General features: G+C 39.3%; 1 protein-coding gene across 16 annotated transcripts in view; it reads right to left on the reverse strand.

The window, feature by feature from the left end:
* Window positions 1-24,886, reverse strand: part of ptprub (protein tyrosine phosphatase receptor type Ub) — a 390,953-nt gene that overhangs the window by 101,922 nt on the left and 264,145 nt on the right. For all 16 annotated transcript variants that reach the window (XM_067448179.1, XM_067448178.1, XM_067448177.1 and 13 more), the window contains 5 exons: window positions 23,371-23,688; window positions 18,208-18,317; window positions 13,113-13,314; window positions 7,157-7,259; window positions 5,826-6,099 (listed from right to left, as the gene is read on the reverse strand). In XM_067448179.1, the coding sequence (XP_067304280.1) occupies window positions 5,826-6,099; window positions 7,157-7,259; window positions 13,113-13,314; window positions 18,208-18,317; window positions 23,371-23,688 (1,007 nt within the window). The remainder of the gene's footprint in view (window positions 1-5,825; window positions 6,100-7,156; window positions 7,260-13,112; window positions 13,315-18,207; window positions 18,318-23,370; window positions 23,689-24,886) is intronic.

The raw sequence follows: 24,886 nt of genomic DNA on the forward strand, positions 1-24,886 counted from the left end.
TTCAGTTAAATATAACTTAATATTTTTGGCAAAGGTTTTTCCGTTGTAGGTTGGCAGGTCTTTCCCCAACCCTCTCCCATTACATAGCTTGGGAGGGAGGGAGGGAGGGAGGGAGGGAGGGAGGGACGGACGGACGGACGGACACACACACACACACACACACACACACACACGTTCCTGGCCAGGGACCTTCTTGTTGTACTATAAAATTATAAATGATAAATATGACCTAGACATACAGGTACAGTGTTTTGGTGAGAAACATTAGTATCCATTCATCCTGCCATTCATCCTGGTAAAACAGAGAGCAAAAGATGCCAAGAAAAAAAAAAAAAAGTCTCATTGAAATGTCTGGTCAGTCCTATAGGGTTTTGTACCATACAAAGAAAAGGAGAAAATAAAAGTACAAAAAAAAAAAAAAAACAACAACCGTTTTTCTCTGAGTATGAGTGAAAGAGCGTTTGGCAGCTACTATCTTTTTGTTTTGCCTCTAAGGACTGTTCAGGAAGTGGACGACAAAAAAAATAACGGAAGAGAAAGGAAGAAAAACAGCCCTCTGTAAACAGCTGAGAATCAACGATCTGTTAAGAGCATCTTTATATATATTTATCACTGAAAGCAATTACATGAAGCACTGACAGCATTCACAGCTCTCTAATTGCTAATTGTCAGAATAATGGCCAAAAATGCAGCAGAGGACTGACTTTCTTGTGCTGCTGCCAAAAGCTTTGAAAACCACTTATAGCCATAAAGTTGGCCAAGAGACAAAGCAAAGTATATTAGCATTGTTTATATGTGGTCAGGTTAAAAAAATAACAGAACTGTTCAAACTGGTAACAGGGGAGTGCTAAATGCTAGCTAAGTCTTCTAAGCTATGTCCCTTTAGATTAGACTGTCAGCCTTTTATGGCAGTTATTGCAGCATAAAATAGAGCTGAATAAAAATGAATATTTAGCTAAAGGTCGGTCAAGTAAATCAGCTGAGCCCAAAGGAGACCGAGCTGTGCGATCAGTTTCCAAGACGTAGGGTTTGAACTAGAGAGAACCAGAAGGGGAGGTGGAGTCACAATGGCTTGGCTGACAGGTGCATTTCAGTCTGTAAAGCGTGAGATGCCCTGAGGGGTTCGGCGGGGAGGGAGTTTGTGTCTGTACTATAGGTCATAGAGGCATTTTCCTTCAAGGCCGCCAAAAAAAAACCCAATTGTGTAATAGCGTAGGTAAAGTCTGTCCAAGTTTTGTGTCTCTGAATTGCTGTTCAGAAGAGTGGAATGTGCCAAGCTGGCTCATCCATTCCTCCAGGTGCTGAGCCAACGTGATAACCTTCTTCTAAATGTCACCCACATCTTTTTGAGCATGAGGTTTGTTAGCTGGTGTCAAATCGAAATGGACCATTAAAAACTCTTTTTACCCCCGCAACCTTGAAATTGTCTGTGGATTAATAGTGCATAATTAAGTACGGCAGGTAACTAATGACCATGAAACCACAAGGCAAAAGTCAGAGAAGCTTCATGTCATGCTCAAGATGGAGGTTGGCTTGTGCATATTTACTGTGTAAATTGCTTTATTCATCATTTTTGCAGCAGTGTTGAGGAACACTAACTTAAATTACGACACTACTAACTTTTTTTATTTTTATTAAAGGAACTGTATGTAAGAAATGTATTTCAATTAATCCTAAAATGGCCCTGATATGTCACTATATATAAATACTTATATCACTGACAACATAAGTCCTGCCAGGATATTGTCATTTAAAAGTTGTGGTTGCAGCCCTTAACTGATGTTGATGTTGACATGTTGTGTTTTGGCCTGAAGCTCCGCCCTCCACCTATCTACCAATCACAAAGTCAGTAGTGTTTCGGTATCCGGGTTGCCAGATCTGCTCTATTTACCTCAGCTGCAGCTAAAAACGTTCCTGCTGGATCCTGCAGCCAATCTGGCAACCTCGAGTCAGGGGGGAGGGGGAGAGGGGATAAAACGCTCTACGGTAATTTGAAAGGGATTGTAGTACCAGTTTTGGCCACAATCTTGCACACACTTCATTTAACAAAAGTGTGGCAGTAGTTAAAAAGAACTGGGATTCACTTTAGTGAATTGATTTGTTTAGACTCAATTCAGATTTTAAACAACAGCTGTGTTTCCATCACACCGAGTCTACACCGCGAGTGGCGTAATGCGACAAAAGACAATAGGACCCATTGTAATCAGTTATATTGTCTACACTGAACGCAGCACGACGCAATGCGACAAATCCCAGACAGTAAAACTGATGCCTCGTTCTATTCATGACATACATTCCACAAATGATGTCAATAATGTTGGATAACATTCCAAATGTGTCTTCTGACATTCTGAAATGTCGTAGCCAAAGGTTGTGAGTAAAATGTCTGGTCACTACAACCTCCCAAAATCCTGCTGAAGTTGTCTTTCCCATATGCATGGAGCTCGACGTCTTCGTAATGCCCTTGCTGCTAGTGCCTTCATCAAAATTTCTGCATTATTTTTGAAATTTCTATTGCAAGCTGCACTGTTAGTAAACTGTTAGTAAATGTATAACTCGCCCAATCGTAAATAATTGCAGTCCTGTGTCCATTTTCTATGCTTGCCTTGTTTTGTTTATTGTTGGTTACTAGGTTACCAATAACATCACTGACACATATGAAAAGATTTGCTTCACATTTGGATGGAAACCCAGCTAATGATTTAGATTTAATAGACATTTAAAGGTGCCCTAGAATGAAAAATTGAATTAACATTGCCATAGTGAAATAATAAGAGTTCAGTACATGGACATCACGTACTGTGAGTCTCAAACATCATTGCCTCCTACTTCTTATGTAAATCTCGTGAATCCATAACGCAACAGAAAAAAGAACAAAAAATGCTTCTCAACATAACGCCTATCATGACGGAAGTATTGGGGATCATTTATATGCACGCCTCCAACATTAACATCTGTCCAAACATGTTCATTGTCAGGCGGAAATGGAGCGAATCATCAAAACAAGCTGCTCGCATGGACAAACTTCATGTTCCAGGCTGTTCAGGAGACCTGAGGACTTTACATATCCTTCCCACAGATAAAAAATGTCAACAGTCATGGTTGATGTTTATAATCCGATACCACAGCAATTTAATTCAAGATCGTTTGTTTGTTCGGCCCATTTTAAAGGGTAACTAAACCCTAAACCAACTTTTTTTAGTTAATGATCTGCAAGACTGGGGCTTTACTAATGCTGTTTATTGATTCGAGTAAATGTTTTGACATTTGGGTGTTTTAATTCTATAATATATGGAAAACACCAAATAAACAAGTAAGCTGCATTTTATCAATCTCCATTTGAGATGTTTTGCTTAGTGTCGTCATTTAGTTGGTCTTGTTCTGTCAGAACGATCAGGACTCACTGAACTGCTGTGAGCTGCTGAAATAAGCCAATCAGAGCAGAGCTCAACATTAATATTCATGACTCTTCCAAATAAGGCAAAAACAGAGCATTACATTATAGGGACAATTTATAGGGTTGTAAATAATAATAATGAGTTCAATTTATATAGCGCTTTTCAAGGCACTCAAAGCGCTTTACATAGAAGGGGGGAATCTCCTCAACCACCACCAATGTGCAGCATCCACCTGGATGATGCGACGGCAGCCATATTGCGCCAGAATGCTCACCACACACCAGCAGATTGGTGGAGAGGAGACCGAGTGATGAAGCCAATCAGGATATGGGGATTATTAGGAGGCCATGATGGACAGGGGCCAATGGGCAAATTTGGCCAGGATGCCTGGGTTACACCCCTACTCTTTTTCCGAAAGACATCCTGGGATTTTTAACGACCACAGAGAGTCAGGACCTCGGTTTAACATCTCATCCGAAAGACGGTACTCTTTTGAGAGTATAGTGTCCCTATCACTATACTGGGGCATTAGGACCCACACAGACCACAGGGTGAGCGCCCCCTGCTGGCCTCACTAACACCTCTACCAGCAGCTACCTGGTTTTCCCAGTTGGTCTCCCATCCAGGTACTGACCAGGCTCAGCCCTGCTTAGCTTCAGTGGGAAACCAGTCTTGGGCTACAGGGTGATATGGGTGCTGGTTGTATCTGGACCTGTAAAACTGTATCTGGACATTTTCTTCCCTTAAATAAGCCACATACCCTCTATGCAGATATCAGAGAACAATTTAACATTGTTTTTAATCATTCTAGGGCACCTTTAATAGACACATTTTTAGACATAGATTTCCTGCACAGCAACAATGAAAGTTTTGCTATATTACAGTGATATTCTAGTTTTATTTATTGGAAAATTAATGGTTCAAAATTTATTAAACTTAGTAGTTTTTTCTGTTTCAGAATATAAATAATTTGAATAATGAATTAAATCGAAACTGAAAAGAGTCGGGTCCAGAAGTAGAGTGTGTTACAAAATTATTCATACCCCTTCAGCATACATGACAAAATATGGGGGAAAAATTAACGGGCATGAATACTTTCGAGCCGAACGTGGACAGAAAACTATCATCATTTGCTTTATTAAGCAAGATCTATAGTTTGCTTCTGACAAATGCTTTTTTCCTATTTAGTAACTTATTTGGCACCTTTCCGGATCAATTTTTCAGCAGCCAGAGATTCCCATTTCCCCGGCTGTTTTCCAGACTCCGTCTTGCTTGTGCCGTCGAGCTCATTCTGTCTTCCAGCCCAAGCCATTTCTAACAACATAAACTGCCAGCTGATCTATTTCTGATCAGCCGCACCTGTGCCCAATTATCCTTGTGAAATGGTTTATGCCACCATGACGGTATTCCTTGCTGTTTATCCTCTACCTAGGCATGGACAGAGAGCACGGGGGCTGTTTTTCCCTATTTGAATAAGGCCTGGACACCCAAAGCTGTGTGCTGATACTCTATTATTAATTCATACTGGGACTGAGACACACACCATCTTATAGTTTTGAACAGTAGGGAACGGAAGAAAAACAACATCCCATAAGAACAAGCAATGATGTAATGTTTTTGCACATCCAGCTAATTGCAGATTTACTAGCTGCAGGTGCTTTTCACTGTGTATTCTGGGTCTCTGCTTTGCACTTAATCTCCTGCTGTGCATACTCCAAACAATCTGTAGGAGTGTGTAAAAATAGCATTTCAGATCAGGGTAGCCTATATAAAATCAGTAAAATTTCCATCCAAAAAAGAACTGTGTGTGTCTCATTATGCTTCCTAGTTTAATATTAAGGGCACTGGCCAGAGAGTAGGCCATTTGTAGGACTGTCCTATTATTTACACTGAAACACTCTTAGAATTCTGCTGCGTTTCATTTACCTCGGAGGAGGGATGTCGTAGCTGGGAATGTTGTCACACTCTAGTTGACCGCGTTCCAGTACATATGTCAGAAAACTAAGATGGATGTGTCCAGGGAAAACATTTGTTGTGTTTGCTCTTTCGGAATACATACACATGAAAAACTGGTATTTTGCACAGATAATTCCAAAGCGTCAAGTCCACAAATAGAGATCGGATAACACTGTGTGCCAGTGCTCGCAAAAGTGCAGGCACTCCTGATTATATTTGCACATATTTTAAGTCATTACATATTTACATATTAAATGTACATTATCTATTTTGCCTAATTAAAATAGTATGAATAGTTGATTTAATTACAAATGCCATTTGTTGTTTCAATCAGCAATCTTGTAATCATATCAAATTAAATAACTGAGTATCAGTGCCCCTTTTTGTGGAACAAGGAACTTGCTAACTCATATTTAGGATATACTGAGAATTAGGGATCCGAAGGAGAAAGAACTAGTTTCTGACACTCACGCCTCTGAAGTTGCTCATGGCCTGGAAGTAGATGAGGTAGTTCTTCCTGGGGTCCAGGGGGGTGTTCCAGTAGCCGTTATAGGTGTGGTTGTCCCCCACAGTAAAGGGCGTGGCTTCAGGCAGGCTGCTCGGAGGCAGTTCGGCAGTATAGTAGTGTGGAGCTCCACGGGCCTGAGCCTCGCCGTGAGATGTAGGAATGGGGAAGCAGTCCTGAACACCCACTTCTCTCTTCACCTTCCTACCAGCTTCCTCCTCCACGATCACTTGATACGTGCTGTGCATACATACACACAGAAATGTTTTAATGACGATACAAAAATAATAGCATTGCTAGGAAAGGAATATTCGAGGTTCAATACAAGTTAAGCTCAACGGACAGCACTTCTGGCAAAATGTTGATTACCAAAAATAATTTTTTTATATTTTCTGATTTTATTTCAATCTTAGTTAGTCTTTTTTTTTGTGTTTGTGTGTGTGTGTGTGTGTGTGTGTGTGGGGGGGGGGGTGTTTTTGTGGCATATGAGGACACGTGTGTATAATCACATGGGTATGACACAGGTATTACAAGGAGAGGGTGTAATATGAGGACATTGCCCATGTCCCCACTTTTTTCAAAATGCTTATAAATCATACAGGATGAGTTTTTTTGAGAAGTAAAAATGCAGAATGTTTCCTGTGATGGGTAGGTTTAGTGGCAGGGGCAGTTTAGGGGGATAGAAAATACGGTTTGTACAGTATAAAAACCATTACACCTATGGAATGTCCCCATATGTCACAAAAACAAACGTGTGTGTGTGTATTTGTTTTTGTCATTTGTATTAGTTTATTCATTTAAATTAGTTTTGGTTTTAGTTATTTTAGTACATCAAAATGTTACAGTCTTCAAATATAAATAACACATGAGAAATGTTGCTAGCTATATATCAAGCAACAATTTTTTATGGTTTTAGTTTTAGTTAACTGTAATAACGATGTAAATTTAATTTCAATAGTATAGCTACAAGACATAAACAATGTGTGTGTTAACATTCTGTGTAAAGTTAAACAATTCTGAATTACACTGCCATGACAACATAATGAAAATAGTGCCTTAAATCAATGTAAATTATTTTATAAAGGTTTTAAAGCTTAACATTTCTGCTTATACTGTAAAAAGGGGCCCATTTCCCTCTATTGTAAGTGCCTCACCAAAAGTTAAAAACTTTTTTTTTCCTTTGGTAAAAATTATTTTCTGTGGTAATGAACATTATACCGGCCAAAAATCCTGTAGATTGAACTTAACTTGTATTCAACCCAGAACATTTATTTAAAGCAAATGATGTCCCTCTCACCTGACCGGAGCGCCTCGGCCTTGAGCAGGACGCAGCATGACTGTGATGGTGCTTTCTGTCTCACTCAGAGGGGATGGCATGTCTCCATAATCAAATGTTGGTGCTTCAAAATGAGACAGAAGACAAAAGAGACAGATTGATATGAGAATATCTTCCTAAATCTTTTTGACCTACTCATCTGATTTAAACTTCTCTAAAACACTCAGAGTGATGGGAAGAAAAAAAAGAGCTTAACAGTCAAAAATAAATAGTTAAGGATCCAAATCCAATTTTCATTTCAACACGGGCAAAGGGAAGTTGACGCTAATAATTAAAAGCCAACATAACCAGCTAAACGTTTTAATTAGCGAACCTCACAAACAACGCCTACATTGTTGTCTTATATAAGACTGCCCTAATTCACGACGACAACCAACACTTCATGTGAACTCCGCTTTCTTATCCAAACCCGTCCCTCTGCGTGTCTTGAACTCGGGTGTAATTAAAAGCTGTGCATGTGGGACAAATAAAGGGGAAACTCATTTAGACAGATCCGAGTCTGGACTGCATCCTTCCCCCCGAGATGCATTGAGCAATAACGTTTTCCGTAATATCAGCAGTCAATTAGAGCTGACGAGCAAAGGCAAACAATCCACGAGAAATCAATGAGTATGATATTAAAAACGGTGGGAAAGCTGCAGCTACTTGAGGGGACTTCAGTAGAAGAGAGGCCTAGTATGAATTTGAGTGCTTTCCGGCAAAATAAAAACCCGAAAGCATGATATAATGTTGGTCTAGATACTTGCACATGATGCAACAGAGAGATATGAGAGAGCCGAGAGCATTTTCAGTACAGTATGCACACACAAACAAGTATACAACTGGTCATATATATACTTTTGTCAAGACATACAAACTTCAAGCCATGCTACATCTAGTCTTACAGCCTCTATCGAAATAACATCAAAGTGCCCATGCCACAACACCTTTCTCTGAGGTTTAGGTGGCATAGTGAAATGCACAGAAATGAGGCTAGAATGCATCTGCCTCTTTTTAATCAAAAGCCTTCCTTCAGAAATTTAGCAAAAATACAGATAATATACAGTGAGGTAGCCTGGATGCCAGCCGAACTTAGCCCCGCCCACAACATTTTTAGGTCGGCAGTTCGGTCTGGCCTCGCTCCATAGAGGAGTAATTATCCCCGAACAGAAACTGTTCGGACCAATGAAATCATCAGGGCGGGCTTTAGACAATGACAAAGGGGCTTGGATTATATTTATTCGAATCGTAAACGGAGAGCTTGTTTGTATTTGCATTCACCTTCACAATTTCTCTCAGAAATGATCATGTTGGGTAAGTACTCTGTGTATCATTAAATTATTTTATTTTTTTACAACACCAGCAAAGATTGTGTGTTCCAGCCTGATTTCAGCGCGCGTGCAGACAGAGTTGCCAAGTTTTTACAACAAAACCCGCCAACTACTAGCCCTAAACAATAGCTTCTCGGGGGTTCTCCGGGGAAAAAATGGCGTTTGGGGGGTAAAATGTGTGTTATTTTGGCAAGGTTTCCTGCTAAAATTCACTCTCATGGGTCTATATATATCACATAATAGTCGCTTCAACCCGCAGACATAGAAAACAACCTGCGGAATAAACGCAGACTTGGCAACACAGTGCAGTTGAACTCTGCTGACATTTGACAATGCGTTGCTTCGTTGCTCTGATTGGTTGTAGGTCTATCTAATTGATGTCTTTCCTGGTTCGGTTGAAACACGCCCCATAATCACAGCCCAATGGAGCAGTTTCAGACTCATATTCTGACTAGAATTGAGTATGACCACGTCAGGCTAACAGTGAGGTATATTACTATTAGAAATTAAATTATAAGGAAAAAAATTATTATTATTTCTTATTTTCATATTATTATGCACATAATATTTCTTTGCATCACTCAAACTGAGCAAACTGCACAATTTGTGTAAAACATATTGATTTAATGTTAATGTTTAATGATTTAAATGTTATTCTGAATCCTTAGTGGTATCAGACATTTGGACATCATCATCACTATCATCATCACTATCATCATCACTATCATCATCACTATCATCATCATCACTATCATCATCATCATCATCATCATGATAAATCAATAAGTAAATAAGTAAAATTGCTGAACAGTAATGCACAACTGCACAGCAATTGCTAAAATGAGATTGGCAGCAGCTATATTTACACTAAATACAACTAGATCCTTTTTACACCAAGTCAAAATAGCAGCATTTTCTTTACAATAAGTGTAAATATTAGTTGCACCTCAGTGTTGTTTACATTAAACAGTATGCAATAATAACAGTATAGATCATTATATTTATAAAAATTAATAAATGGATGCTTATTGGGACAATAAATCCTACCCCTAATAGAAAAACACTATTATTAAACACACGTTAGACACGATTTACACATTTCAAATATTGAAAATAAATGCCTTTCCGATCTGATATGTGATGGGAAAAGAGAGTAGAGTGAGAAAAAGGTGGATTCAAACTCGGGTTGATTTGTGTCAAAAATGTCTGCTATGCAACTTACCCATACACTATCCCTACTGTTGACAATGTTGTCTGGAACATCCATAAACCGTAAAAAAAAAAAAAAGATGAAAGCCTTCACTATCTTCCACAAAAGAAAAGTAAAACCACCAATGTCCCAATGTGGAGCGGATTTGGGACCTGAGTGGGACGACGGTATCAAGACCCCGCCCAAACTCATGTTGGTGTGAAATAAAACAAACAAACATTTGAACTAACATCAGCTTGACAAAAACTACCTAAAATAGGTAGTCAAATACTATCTTTGGAAAAAAATAAATACATTTTGAATTGAAGTGTAAATATATCCTCTGAAATAATTAGACCCCCTCAAAATTTACTACAACACAACAACAAAAATGTATCCATTTATTTATCCATTGAAAATGCATAATGCATGCACTGCAAAAAAATACTTTTCTTACTTAAAACAAGAAATATTTTCTAGACAAGCAAAAGTAGTTGTCTCGTTTTGGGAAAAAATAATTCAAAATTAAGAGAGTTTTTACTTAAAATAAGCAAAAATAATCTGCCAGTGGGGTACGCAAAATAAACTTATAACAAGATTATTTTGCTTACCCCACTGGCAGATTTTTTTGCTTATTTTAAGTAAAAACTCTCTTAATTTTGAGTTATTTTTTCCCCAAAACAAGACAATTTTTACTTGTCTATTAAATGTTTCTTAATGTAAGAATTGTAAAAAGAAACAAGACCAAAATATTAAGTAAGAAAAGCATTTTTTGCAGTGTGGCGAAGCAACCTCAACTGTAATTTTTTTTGGAGTTATCGGTCCAATGCCAATAAATCTCAAAACAACCAAATATTGGCAGATTAATGTCCATCACCTCACTAAATCCTCTTATTGGATATTGTGTTTCTCCTTAAACACATCATGCCACAGCATTGCCGCCAAAAAACAAGTTCTCTATTGTTACCATCGGAGAAAATGCCGGGCTGAACATGCATCGCTTTGCATCAGTCCAGATTTGAGGAATCCTGATTTAGCATCAGCTCCATCTGGTTGACAGCAGCATATGGTGCTGTTTTGTAAGCCGGCTAGTTTTCAAATGGTGAGGATGACAGTGATGTCAGTTCTCTTTGAGGCGAGGGGAAACGTGTAATGTTCTTGAAGGGCCTGTTGGGTTCTGAGCATCTGCTGTGATTCAGTTTCACGATCACTTCCTCAGTTCCACTCGGGAATACATAATGGCTCCTAAGCGGCGATATGGGTATACGCGCGCGCACACGCGCTTCAGAGATCAATAGCGCACCTGAAGCACAGGATGATGAACCGGAAACTCTGGTGTTTTGCATTTTTCCTTTTCTGCACAACCGTTTTTGCTTCACTCCCGTCTATTCAACCGCTGCCATGTATTTCTGTACCTCAGACATCTCCTGAAAGATCTGAGGCATTTCAATCAACAGTTTGCACATCTGAAGGTGCACTGCAAAACTCGCTTGCACTCACCCGTACATTTCGCATCACTGCAGATGTGTCCTGTTCATTTAATGCTAAACAAAAGCAACTTCTGCATTTTTACAATTTCAAATAAAAAACACATTTTAAAAAATTCTAATAAAGACTCACTATAAAAGGTAAAACATTCCGATTTTTCATTCAAACATGGAATTACAGCCCATTTTGAATCTGAGGTAACTTACTGCTTGTTCACAGCAGATGAACAGATGCATAGGTCAGTGACCAGGAGAACAATGACAGCAATAAAATTACTGGAACTACAGTTTCTTATCCATTTCTTACTAATGTGCATAACTGTGATGCATATAGCATATACATGTTTTTCTTTCATGTACCATATCCTAGGCGGTGGAAATCCCTTTATGAATGCCAACAAAAACACTTTACAGATAAAAATACTTTTTTTTATCTGTAATAAAAAAGTTGAAATACTTTTCTTTCAGAGAACACGTCATGGAGATGAACACTAGAAGGGGATGGAACATGTTCCAGAGTAATTATTAGACTTTGACAGTAGCACTTTTATTTTAAGTAACAAGTTAACATTAAAAACAGTACATTTAAATGTGCACTATGTAATATTTTTGCAGTAAAATATCCAAAACCCACTAGGCCAGTGTTATATATTTTGTTCAGCTGAGTTCTAACAATATCCCAAATGTTTCCAACTATTTGTAAATTGTGAGAAAATTGCTATTTTAACAAAGGAGCCGGGATGTCTGAGTCATCTGTCAATTGCTTCATATCTGCGTTACTCTCGGTTTCTGGTTTTATTTGGCAGAAGAGCTTTACTCTTAGCAGTGAACACACAGAGTAATGTTATAACATAATTTTAAACAAACTTAAATGCATCTAATATGATAAACAGAGTTGCGTTACCTCATACTCATGACCGGAAAAGCAGAAATGGTGCCCGCAAATTGTTCAGCTCCACAACTCTCAGTCCTGCTCTGTTTCATACTACTAATATTAATAACTGCATCCATGAACATGATTTCTGCCCGACTCCTATTTTCCACTGGCTGTGAAGTAAAGACCACGTCCCAAGATTCTGTGCTCAAACTTGGCATCTTCAAACTACGCCTTTGTTTTAAATATGCGCCCTCTAGCAGACTGAAAAATTACATAGTGCACCTTTAATTAGACTCAATAAAATAAGTGTGCCTATAGTGTGTTTGGAAATTGGTACGGCTTCCTCCTAATAGTCGACCAAACGTCAATCGAAGCGAAGAGGCTCAGTCGACCAAAATTTTATTAAGTCGGTTAATTGCAGGGGAAAAATCCACAGGAAGTGGCAAAGTCATGCAGTACGTGACGGACAGATCATAACACGGCTGGTCCATGTGGTAATTACCATACGTCGGCAGGAAATCCAAACATTCACCGATCATTCAGCGACCAAACTACTTGCCTCACAAACATGACAAATATGTCTGCTTTTAAAATAAAACAAATATTCTCTGATCAATTTATCTGTTTGAAACACCCCTTTCTCTCTATAGGTTCGTCCAATATAATGTGGAGGTGGCGAGTCGGCATCACCAACTACATCTTTGCAGCTGACACTGACTCAGAAATCATTAGTGTATTAATAAATTATAAAAATGTTCAGACAGTCTGCTTTGTTTACCCCCCCTCCCCAGTATATATATTTATGTGATTAAACTGACATCATAAATCTCCGATCTGTTGACTATTGGCTTAAATTAACTACTTTTAGGTGACTAGAAAAATCTTTAGTCGTGGGGAGCCCTAGAAATTTGTGTAGTAGAAATATGGTCAGTAAACATTTTAACACACACACTACGGGCCAACTGATGGGTCGGATATGCGTTTTACACACAAACTTGCATGTGCAGACACCCACACGTACAAGCCCCCCAGAACAACCACATGTAGTCCTCACCAGAGATGTTGGTGGTGATCTCAGTGAGAGCTGTTTGGCCGAAGCCCTTGGCGGTGCGCGCCCGAACAGAGATCAGGTAGGTGGTGCCAGGATGCAGGTTGGAGAACATATGGTACGTCTCGTTCTTCAGTTTGGAAACAGTGCGCCTTGGGCCTGGAACGTTGATGCCGGGGTCTGATGATTCAATGCTCTGGTAGCTGATCTGTAATTGCACATATTAAACCTTTTAAATAAACCATATTTTGATTAAATCACTGTTGTTTTGGAACTGTAAACACAATGACTCAGTGTGTGGTAGCTCAGATCAAACAATGCTTTATAAAAGTGAGTTAACCCTGAAACCCTTATTCAGAGTGGGTTGAAAATGATTCATATATGAAATCTAACATTTATTTTATAAACAATACGTTGTAGCTTACTCATAAATACCAGCGGGAGATGCTAGTGGGCATGTACGACTATCATCTTTAAAGCAAAGTATCGTGATGGTACCATTTTATCAAAGCACTCACATACTCTGCTCCAGTCAGTGTTGCCTGCATTCATGCAAAGCTTTCGAGCTTTCACTTCTTTTGAAACTATTTTCATTGGAAGAGTAAAAACACAAGTAAAAATTTAGCCTGCCCTGAAACCTAAGTTACTTGACATCCTCTTCTCTCTTTATATAATTTGTGCATGTTGCATAAAGCAATTTTAAGACTAAAGTAGAATCGCATTTTTAGTGTACATTCAATCTCAGTGTAACAAGTCCAAGATCCTCTATCAGAAAAGTTTCACTGAATTATATAATTGCACAAAAGTCTACATGGTTGCAAATGAAAAGGTAAAATGTACACAAATAAGGAGAAATGTTCCAGTGCTTTCATTGCTCGGTCACCACATAAACTTCATTGATTTCTACAGTAAACCTATTCTGGGAACTTTTCTTGGACTTCTGGCCTCGTGTTACATTAAACAGCTTAATGTATTCTACTTTATTCTTGCACCAAATCGTTATTTACAATAGATGCATTTGCAGAATGTGAATTCAATCAAACAGGATGGATAGTTCCAAAAAATCAGAATTGAAGAAATGGAAATTCAATTAAACTCAACTATTTTTAACTAGAAACTTTCTTTTGATGGATGGATGTATAGATAGATGAACGGACAGACAGATGGACAATTCTTACATCCCAAGCCCCAAGGCTCAGCACGCATGTGATTTCCGGATTAATTGCAAGTTTAATCGAGTTTAACCATTCCAACTTAATTTGGTATTCTCGCGCTGTTATCGGTGTGCACAGCCACACACACCTGAAGCCGTTAGACCTTACTTTATTTGGAACTTTATATATTGTATTTATCTATACTTGTAATTAGTGTATTTGTTTCTTCTTCTTTTTACTTTTGCCTTTAATAATGTTTGAACTTTATTAGTTAGGCAATTCGTTTTTGCTGTGGAATTGGAGTACTTAAAGTGAGCTTTTAAGTAATAAACATAAAGGAAAGTTACCCCCACACCCGGAAAAACATAAAATTTCTAGGTGATCTCAAAAATGATTTGATCCGTCTATCTAAAACCGTTATTGGATTCAAACCCTGAGTTTTGTGATTTGTTGAACCATGGACGGACGGATGGCTAGATGGATGGAATAATCAATGTTCATCATGGAGTGCAAGGGCCTCATAAACTTTCTGATTACAAGCGTGCAGAGCATTAGAGTGTTAGTTGCCTAATATCTGCTTTTTCACAGTGCAGTGCTTCTGGGATATAGGAGGGATTTGCTGCACCTGTACCCGGCCTCTTTTAAAATATGAGGCATGGATGATATCAGTGGGGGGAGGCTTGAGGGGGAACGCAGTGCCCTGCGAGCCTCTAGTCAGCGGTGCTCAGAGAAAAGTGGACAATGTGCTAATCTGAGAGAAATGAGAGCGAATTCTCCAGACTCTGCCTCGCTCTTATTCTTTCCCTCTTCATCTCTCTGTATGCCTGAGAAGATCAGGCTGCTCGAGCCTGAAAATCTGTCCTTGCCTCCACTTCTATAGGTCAAGCCTTTAAAATCCCTTTAAAAAAACATCCTTGGGGCGACTTTGGGCCTAAGGAAAAAAGAAAGGCAACTCATCAATGAGAGATAGCTCAGTAAGTGTCAATGGTAAGAAAGGAGGCGCATGATGGACAGAGGTGGCATTCAAAAAAAAAGTGATGATCCCGATTCGGGCCATAGCCAAGCCGATTGACGGATCCACAAACAAAAGCAACTTTTCCTCTTGAGGTGAGATGTGTGTTTTGGAGCGTGACAGAAGCGCCATTCTCACAACTTTTTAGTGACTGACTGAGAGCCCGAATCATGGGCGAGGAGAAAGGTGACACTGAGGCAGTCAGTGTGACCAGAGAGAGAAAGTGTGAGAATGTTCTGGAACAGAGGAACAGAGAGACAGATGCTGGCTGTGGGAGGCCCACCACCTTTCCATTGAGCAGTGTGTGCAGTGAACGGAAGAATGAAGAAACAGTTAAAGGCTTTTATTAGACTGTTAGCCATCCTTCTTTTTGGGGACAAAGGTATAGGTTTTCAATTTGCTGCAGTTCTGAATTATTCATCTTAACTCTTTTCCCGTCATTGATGAAAATTTCTGTAATTTATGAAACTAAATTTTCCGGCTTTCCATGTTTTCACTGTTATATGGTAGGGGTTGCTATGACATCTTCTGAAAGATAACTGAATCAGGATATGTGAAGAAGCAGAAGCGATAGCATATGTAAAATAACGCGATCATCAACGTTTAAAAGCATATAAATCAAAAAGCCTAATGTTGCTGAATGAAATGTCGACCCAAGACAAGTTCTAGGACTCAGCAAATTAATATATTTTTGTTGAAATCCGAGAGCTCAGAAAGCTCTCCATTTATACCAATGCTATTTCCTCTCTCAAGACCCATAAAAGGCACTAAATATGTTGTTAAAAAGTCCGTACCGTTGATTCGATACGCTGATTCATAAAGCTTTGAAGCTTCAGGAACCTGTGTTTGAAATCGGCCATCACTATATGAAGTCTTTATTTAGTATTTTTTGCACAAAAAAACTATTCTCGTCGCTTTATCAAATGATAGCAGAGCCACTGTAGTGAGATGGACTTTTTAACAACGTCTTTAAGGCGGGCGTACACTGTGCGAATTCGGACACTCGGAAGGCCGTGAGATATTGCAGACGCTACGAGTCATTTAATTTGATCATCGCATCAAATCAGCTGGCACACGGCACGACTGTTTGCACCGCAAACCGGCCGCGATCACACAAGTTTTCATGTAACACAGACACCGGAGCTTTCAATGTTGCTGCTATAGCTTTAGATACAAAAAATAAAGAAAAAAGGTGTGAAAATGATTTGTTGAAAAGCAGAGAACAGCCATATGGTCCTTTTAACCGAAACAACCAGAGGGAGAGAGAAGAGTGCACGTGAGAGAGAGAAAGTGTGTGTGTGTGTGTGTGTGTGTGTGTGTGTGTGAACGCAGTATGTAGCAGCCACTGAGCTAATAATATATAGATTGAGCGTATGTGACGTGCTTGTGCATGATTTGGCAATAGGGGACAGCCATATGCTGGTAAAAATCGGGCCGACTCCCCGAACTTTTTAAACATGTTTAAAAATTATCGTAAGGTCGGGAGGTGCTCTTAACGTGCTCGGCTCGTCTCGTATTTCCTCTCACACGGTGCGAGCCGCGACCATACGAGCATCCACGATGTCCACGCGATTTCTCCCGAGAAAAAAAAATCGTCTGCGAGTTCGTACGACAGCAAAAATCGCACCGTGTACGCCCGCCTTTAGTGTCTTTATGGGTCTTGAGAGAGGAAATGACATTGCTGCCAATTCTGAGCCATCGGATTTTAACAAAAATATCTTGATTTGTGTTCCGAAGAACAAACGTCTTACGGGTGTTGGATGACATGAGGGTAAGTAATTAACGACAGAAGTGTAATTTTTGGTTGAATTAACCCTTTAAGAGTACAATTATACAGGTTAGTTTGGTACACAAAACTACACTGTACAAAAAAAAAACTGATCCCATAAATAATGAAAATAAATAAATATTTAATTGATTATTGTCACTTTGTTTTTGCTTCATGAAGTAGTGCAATAGAACAATTTGTAAATCAAGATATTTAAAATAATATAAATATCAAAAGCAGACTTTTTTTGTTAGATTAATTCTAATTTCTATTTAAAATATAAAATAATATAAATAACACAAACTCAAATTAAAATCATGCAAACTATCATGCAAAATGCCTTTCTTTTTATTTAATTTTCATTATTATTATTATTATTATTATTATTATTATTATTATTATTATTATTATTATTATTATTATTATTATATCACTCTTAAAGCACTTCAGAAGCTCCTGCATCAGCCACATTCATTAAACACTGTGTTGTGTTAAGTTAAGGCTCAGGGCTGGAGGGTTGCTGATTCAATGCCCTCGAGAACTGAGCCATGAGCAATTATCAATGTGTCCCTAAGCAAAGCAATTAACCCCAGGCACTATGAGGTTCATGAGGATGTCATGGCAACAAATTCAAACAAGCACGATTCTAAAATGGAAAAGGTGTAGGAGTCAGCATTTATAACTTTGGATAGAGACATCTTTCTGTCATTTACCAACAGATGGCTGTTTGCAGTAGGGACCAATTAGAGGCAGGGTTGGCCTTGGTGGCTCGTGTCTCTGGCAGCATGCAGAGTTCCAGGTCCAAATCATGACTTCATATATGCTTCTGTCTGTCACTGACTGAGTTGAGAAAGAACATCCACAACAACTCAGCAATTGTATAAAGGTGGAAAACAGTTCCAATCCAAGGTCTTACTAATACAGCGCACTGTCAGTCAGGTCTGTGTGCACAGCGCATGCAGAGGATCATGTGTTTGCGGCACGTTCATAAATTATTTAAACTGGCAGTCCAATTTTAACACACAGTGGGAAGTTTTGTCTTTCAAGGATTGTGCTTCATCGATATTTCACCTGGTAAAAATGCTGACGCGTCAGAGCGAATCTCCGAGGATTCAGACAGCAGGAGGGAAATGGATATGAGTGCGGGAAAGAGCAGAAAGCGCATACCTCATACTGCGTGATGAGGCCGTTGGGTTCCACCGGCTCCTCCCACTTCAGGAAGATCATATCCTCCAGCGGCGTGAAGGTAAGAGACTCAGGAGCAATGCCACCGGGAACTATGGGAAACCGAAGAAGCCGCTGGTTATGAATGAAGATACAGAAAGATCCGACATTGTTCGACTAGTAATTTCTCTAGCATTTACTCAAAGTGAGAAGGTTAATCGCTTAAAGTCCCCCAAAGGTCAGCTGTAATATCCTCATTACAGTCATTGTCATTATAAAAGTCTTAAGAAGGCCTCTTAAGTTATTAACATATTACATAGACTCATCCATTATAACTAATATAAGTGATTCAGTACTCTTTAAAAGTCATTTGGATATGTGACCAAAGAGCTGATCCATGAAGTGTATATCTGGGGGCTAAAAACTAAAAAGAATAGCAAATAGTAGGCTAAAATAATAGTAGGCTATATGTTGTGTTTGGGTCCCCATCAGGCTTCTAAAAGGAACGGTTTGCTCCAAAATACTGTAATTATTTATTCATTCTCCTGTCTTTTCAAACCTGACAGGTTTTTCATACAATGTTGTTATTTTTCTAACTAAAACTACAAATATGTATAGCCTATTTACGATTTAATTTTTTTATTGAACATATAAATATTATACATTTTTCAATCAATAATATAGGGGAGGCTCAAATATTTTTGTATAAGTGTACATGTAAACCAGAACAGAACAGAAAGAAACAAAAAACAGACGAAAGACGACAAAAACAAAAGCGGAGGTGGTAGAGAATTTTGTAACAAGTAAAATAGGAGTTTTTACAGATACTGACTGTAAGAAGCCTATGAAGGGTTGCCAAATATGATGAAAACCTGAGATATTATCCTTTAATAAATAAGTGCAAAGTATTGGACTGATCTCGAAGCCACATTTTGTCAGTGTATCGCTGGTCCTTTCCATGACATCAGGAGTAATTTTTTTGCGATAATGAGAGAGTAGGAGATGAACCGCTGTTGTATAGCCTATTTATTTGTGGGCGGCAGTGGCTCAGTGGTTCATGTAGATTGTCTACAAACCAGAAGGTTGGTGGTTCGATCCCCGGTTCCACTTGACCAAGTGTCGAAGTGTCCATGAGCAAGACACCTAACCCCAGCTGCTCACGACGAGCTGGATGGCGCCTTGCATGGCTGACATCGCCGTCGGTGTATGAATGGGTGAATGTGAGGCAAAATGTAAAGGGCTTTGGATAAAAGCGCTATATAAATGCAGTCCATTTAAAGGAACACTTCACTCTTTTTTTTTTTTTTAAATAGGCTGATTTTCCAACTCCTCTAGAGTTAAAAAATTTAGTTTTACCGTTTTTTTAAATCCATTCAGCCGATCTCCGGGTCTGGCAGTAGCACTTTTAGCATAGCTTAGCATAGATCATTGAATCTGATTAGACCGTTAGCATCCTGCTCAAAAACTCTCATTCCTGCATAATAATCAAGGAACTTTGGTGCCGTACCATGGGTTCACCAGTCGCAATGATATTACACAGCGCCTGGAAAATATTCCCCAGCACGCTCTCTGTGGAGACAGGTTGTCACGTTGATTAGGTTGACGGAAGTTAGTGTGTTTGCAGGCGCTGCGTAATATCATTGCACTGCTGCACCCATGGGATGGCAGCAAAGTTCTTTGATTATATTATTACACAGGAAGGACAGTATAGTTCCTAGCCATATCGGCATATGAAATTAAAACTTAGTACATGATGTAACTACAAAAGAGTTCAGTTTTAAATAGGAAAAATATCTAAACTCTTTGGTCATTTTTGAGTGAGATGCTAACGGTCTAATCAGATTCAATGATCTATGCTAAGCTATGCTAATATTGCTACCGCCAGATACAGAGATTGGCTGAAGGGATTCGAAAACGGTCAATCTCTGTTAAACAGTTTAACTCTAGGGGAGTTAGAAAATGAGCCCATTTTCAAAAAAGTGGAGTGTTCCTTTAAAGATTAAATAAAATAAAACGATTATCAGATTTTAAAATGTTAAAAGTTGCTTTGGCAACTACATGAAATAAAATAAAGCCAAATTAAATATATTGATATTAAATAATATATTAAATATAATAATAATAATAATAATAATAATAATAATAATAATAATAATAATAATAATAATAATAATAATAATAATAATAATACAAACGGGAAAGAAACACAATATAAAATTACTTAAATTAAAATAAAAGCTAATTAAAATATGAATAAATACTATAATAGTATATACAAAAAAATATTCGGGGGGCACCATAATAATACAGTAATGTTTCAATTCTAAATCTTCTGAAGCCATATTCTGTATTATCTTTGTGTGATTTCAGTCTTTATTCACAGAAACCTTTGCCTTCTACTGTATATGCATATTTAAATTTGATGCATTTTGGTTAAAAGTGAGAATCCATGTCCTTTGTTATCTTCACACAGCATACTTATACATACAGTATAGTTTTTTTAGTGCGTGATAATATAAATTTCAGTCTATAATTCACATGAAGCTATTATTAGGATTCAGACTGCTTGAAAGTATATGAATCACATGAATGATTCTTCTTTTTTGTCTTCTTTAAGAGTTTGACAGCCCTAAAAGCTTTCAACGTATAGAAGAAAGTAGCAGTTTGGAAAGACGGTGAGTAAATGAAGGCTGTACTATCCCTTTAACTAGTTCAACCAGATTCACCAGCAAGGCCATGCTGGGTAATTAGGATTATCGTTTAGGTTAGCAAATGAACAGCAGAATTACGCTGCTCAATCAACCACAGCGTAAAAGCAGCTTTATCCAGCCTAGAGCAGCGTGGAAATTCATGCTGGTCTAAGCTGGACTTCTCAGCAGGAGATACAAAGCCTGTGTGACAGAAAGAAAGGGCAACACTTGTAGTTGATGACATGGCTTTTTTTGGCTGATTAATATTAACATGGGTTTATTAACAGAAACGCTGGCAGAGAGAATGAGGGGGAAGTGGAAATGGTGCTAGAGAGACAGATGACGTTCTGAGCTCTCACATACTGCAGCAGTAACACATCAGCAGATGTTTTTACAGTCATTTGTGCTCTGTCACTGGGCCATCCTTATTAGCCATTGGGTATGTGCACAGCGTGTGTGTGTGTGTGTGTGTGTGTGTGTGTGTGTGTGTGTGTGGGGTGATAGTTCGTGAGGCAGAGATAGCCAGTGGCAAAAATAACACGCTCGCTCAGACTGAGTCAAAATCGCTGACTCGATCACTTTTTCTTGTGACAGGCCATGAAAGAAAAGAATTGCTGATTGAAGCTTCAGAGGAGTGTTGATAATTGAGTGCTCTCTTTACTCCCTTCTCCTTTTCTCTCTCACTTCATCATACTTCCTGTCTGGATGAAACGCTTGTGTTTCAAATTTTGCCCAGAAAATTATTTTGTCCCTAAGCCAAAAATGTTGCAGCCTGCGCTGGCTGAATCAAGAGCAGAAACTGGCATAAAATCTATCTATCTATCTATCTATCTATCTATCTATCTATCTATCTATCTATCTATCTATCTATCTATCTATCTATCTATCTATCTATCTATCTATCTATCCATCCATCCATCCATCCATCCATCCATCCATCCATCCATCCATCCATCCATCCATCCATCCATCCATCTCCAACTATCCCTATCCATCCTTGCATATATCCCCATCCATCCATCCATCCATCCATCATATCATCAATCCATCATATCATCCACCCATCCATTCCACATATCCATCCATCCCTATCCATCAATCCTTCCATCCATCTATCTCCAACTATCCCTATCCATCCATGCATATATCCCCATCCATCCATCCATCATATAATCAATCCATCATATCATCCACCCATCCATCCCTCCATCCATCCATCCATCCATCCATCCCTATCCATCAATCCTTCCATCCATCTATCTCCAACTATCCCTATCCATCCATGCATATATCCCCATCCATCCATCCATCCATCATATAATCAATCCATCATATCATCCACCCATCCATTCCACCTATCCATCCACCCCTCCATCCATCCATCCATCCATCCATCCCTATCCATCAATCCTTCCATCCATCTATCTCCAACTATCCCTATCCATCCATGCATATCCATCCATGCATATATCCCCATCCATCCATTATATCATCCATCCATCCATCTGCCCATATCCATCGATCTGTCTATATTCATCCATCCAACCATCCATCTGCCCATATCCATCCATCCTTATCATCCCTCCATTCCATCCATCCATCTATGCATATATCCTCATCCATCATATAATCCATCCATGCATCCATCCATCCATCCATCCATCCATCCATCCATCCATCCATCCGCCCATATCCATCCATCCTTATCATCCCTCGATTCCATCCATCCATCCATCCATCCATCGTTTTATCAATCGATCCATCGATCCATCCATCCATCCATCCATCCATCCATCCATCCATCCATCCATCCATCCATCCATCCATCCATCATTTTATCAATCGATCGATCCATCCATCCATCCATCCATCCATCCATCCACCCATATCCATCCATCCTTATCATCCCTCGATTCCATCCATCCATCTATGCATATATCCTCATCCATCATATAATCCATCCATCCATCCATCCATCCATCCATCCATCCATCCATCCATCCATCCATCCTTCCATCATTTTATCAATCCATCCATCCATCCATCCATCCATCCATCCATCCATCCATCCATCCATCCATCCATCCATCCATCCATCCATCCATCCATCCATCCATCCATCCATCCATCTCACCCCTATCATTCCTCCAACCATTTTGCCCTGCCCTGAAGCCTGGCTCTCAATATAATGGCTAGGTGAGACTTAAATGGGCAAGACTTGGCAACCTTTGCCTATTGCCATTTGTAAATGATGTTAAAAAAAATCAGTTCTGAGTTTGGTAAAAAATAAAATACTGATCAGTGGTATTAGTGGTGTGAAGTATTATTATTATTATTTGTTTTTACACAGTGTTACACATTTTGCCATTCATAAGATATCTGCGCTTCCCCACTCTTATAAACCAGCTGCTACTGCAACAGAAATACACCAAATTATATATACAGATTAATATTCATTGAAAGCTCCACTACTCACTGTCCTCCTCGGTCTGAAACATGACCTCCTTCCCTTCCTTCTTGCCCTCTGTGTTGGCAAGTGCCAGGCGTATTTGGATGGTGTGAAAAGGAGGCAGATCTCTGAGGGTGAAACGCGAAGTGTTGTGCTCTACAGCCAGGCATTCTCTCACCGTCGTGTTGTGCCCACCGCCGCCCCCTGCGGTCGTGTAACGGTAGCACAAGGAGACGGAGTACGTGTGGCAACGGGTCAGGTTGAAGGCTGGCGTCTCCCACTGCAAGGTCAGCTGCCGCGACTGGATCTCTGAGGCTCTAAGACCACGCAGCGCCCGCATGGGCTCTATTGGAATGGAAAACAGTGGAACATTTTGTTAACACAAGCCAAAAAATGCAGGGAATCTGCACATGGACATTACCAGGTCATACGACTTCTCACCTACCCCACCCACCATAGGTAGGAGGCGCTTCCACGGTCAAAAAAGGTTGACGGACCACCTGCTAATGAGGACACATCTCATGCCAAATTATGTTAATTAATTAAACACAGGCTGCAGGTCGTACTCTCTCTCTCTCTCCCACCATTTGCAACCTGAGTGTCGCTACGCAAATCGAGTATCTGCCTGCACACTGTCCAGGGGCCATAAGCCCAGTTCAAGGACATTCAGCCCTGCCAGTTACTGTTAGTGCAAGGTCGTTTCATTAGGCCAACTATTTTTGGCATACCTCACATCTGTGTTCGTACTTTCTTATTTACAGAGGGCAGAAAGATCAGCGACCACCTTTGGCGTATATGATATAAAGAGACAGAGGAAGCCACTGTCTGTAGGGCACACAGAAACCTTAGTGTTTCTCACAGAGAGGCACAGACAGCAGGGAGGGTGAACCAAGGACATCCAGCCCTACTATCAATGAGTGCATTTGTCACGGTCCATTATTAAGACAATCAATGCATTTTTGTCAAATAGATCTCCACATAATGTATTGTATTTCTTTGTTCTTTTAATGGGACCTGGTGACTAATGGGCCCAAGTGGGAAGGTACAACAAAGGGGATGTGCAGTGAGCACTTCCTGTGTAAAGTCATGGCTCAAGGTCTTTATTGTTCCTCTTGAACCGATGCTTAGAAGACACACTTTTAAGAAATGGGTTTACTACTAAGGGTAAAGTGAGGAAGCTAATGCACCGAGACCGTAAGGACAGAGGAGCTGAATTAGAGGAAATGTATTTCCTTTTGAAGCCCTCAGAGTAGAACACGTATGGATCGCAGAATACTAATTCAGCACGTCTCCTGCAGAATCGCACTTGTCGCATTAAGCTCTTTTAATCCTGAAATATCTCACACATCAGAGAGATTTTGCCACTCCTCTCTACACGTTTCCTTAAGATCTATATTTAGATTTACATTTTGTTTCATTCGTAGATTTACATTTAGATTAACTTCCAGTGCGATTGGGTTTCTTATCAAGAGAAGCACTTAGTCATCCTGAAAATGACACAAATGAGAGATATTCCTTTCCAAAAATACACGTCGAATGTAAA

This window comes from Pseudorasbora parva, chromosome 7 (assembly GCF_024679245.1).
Source record: "Pseudorasbora parva isolate DD20220531a chromosome 7, ASM2467924v1, whole genome shotgun sequence".
NCBI classification, from domain to species: domain Eukaryota; kingdom Metazoa; phylum Chordata; class Actinopteri; order Cypriniformes; family Gobionidae; genus Pseudorasbora; species Pseudorasbora parva.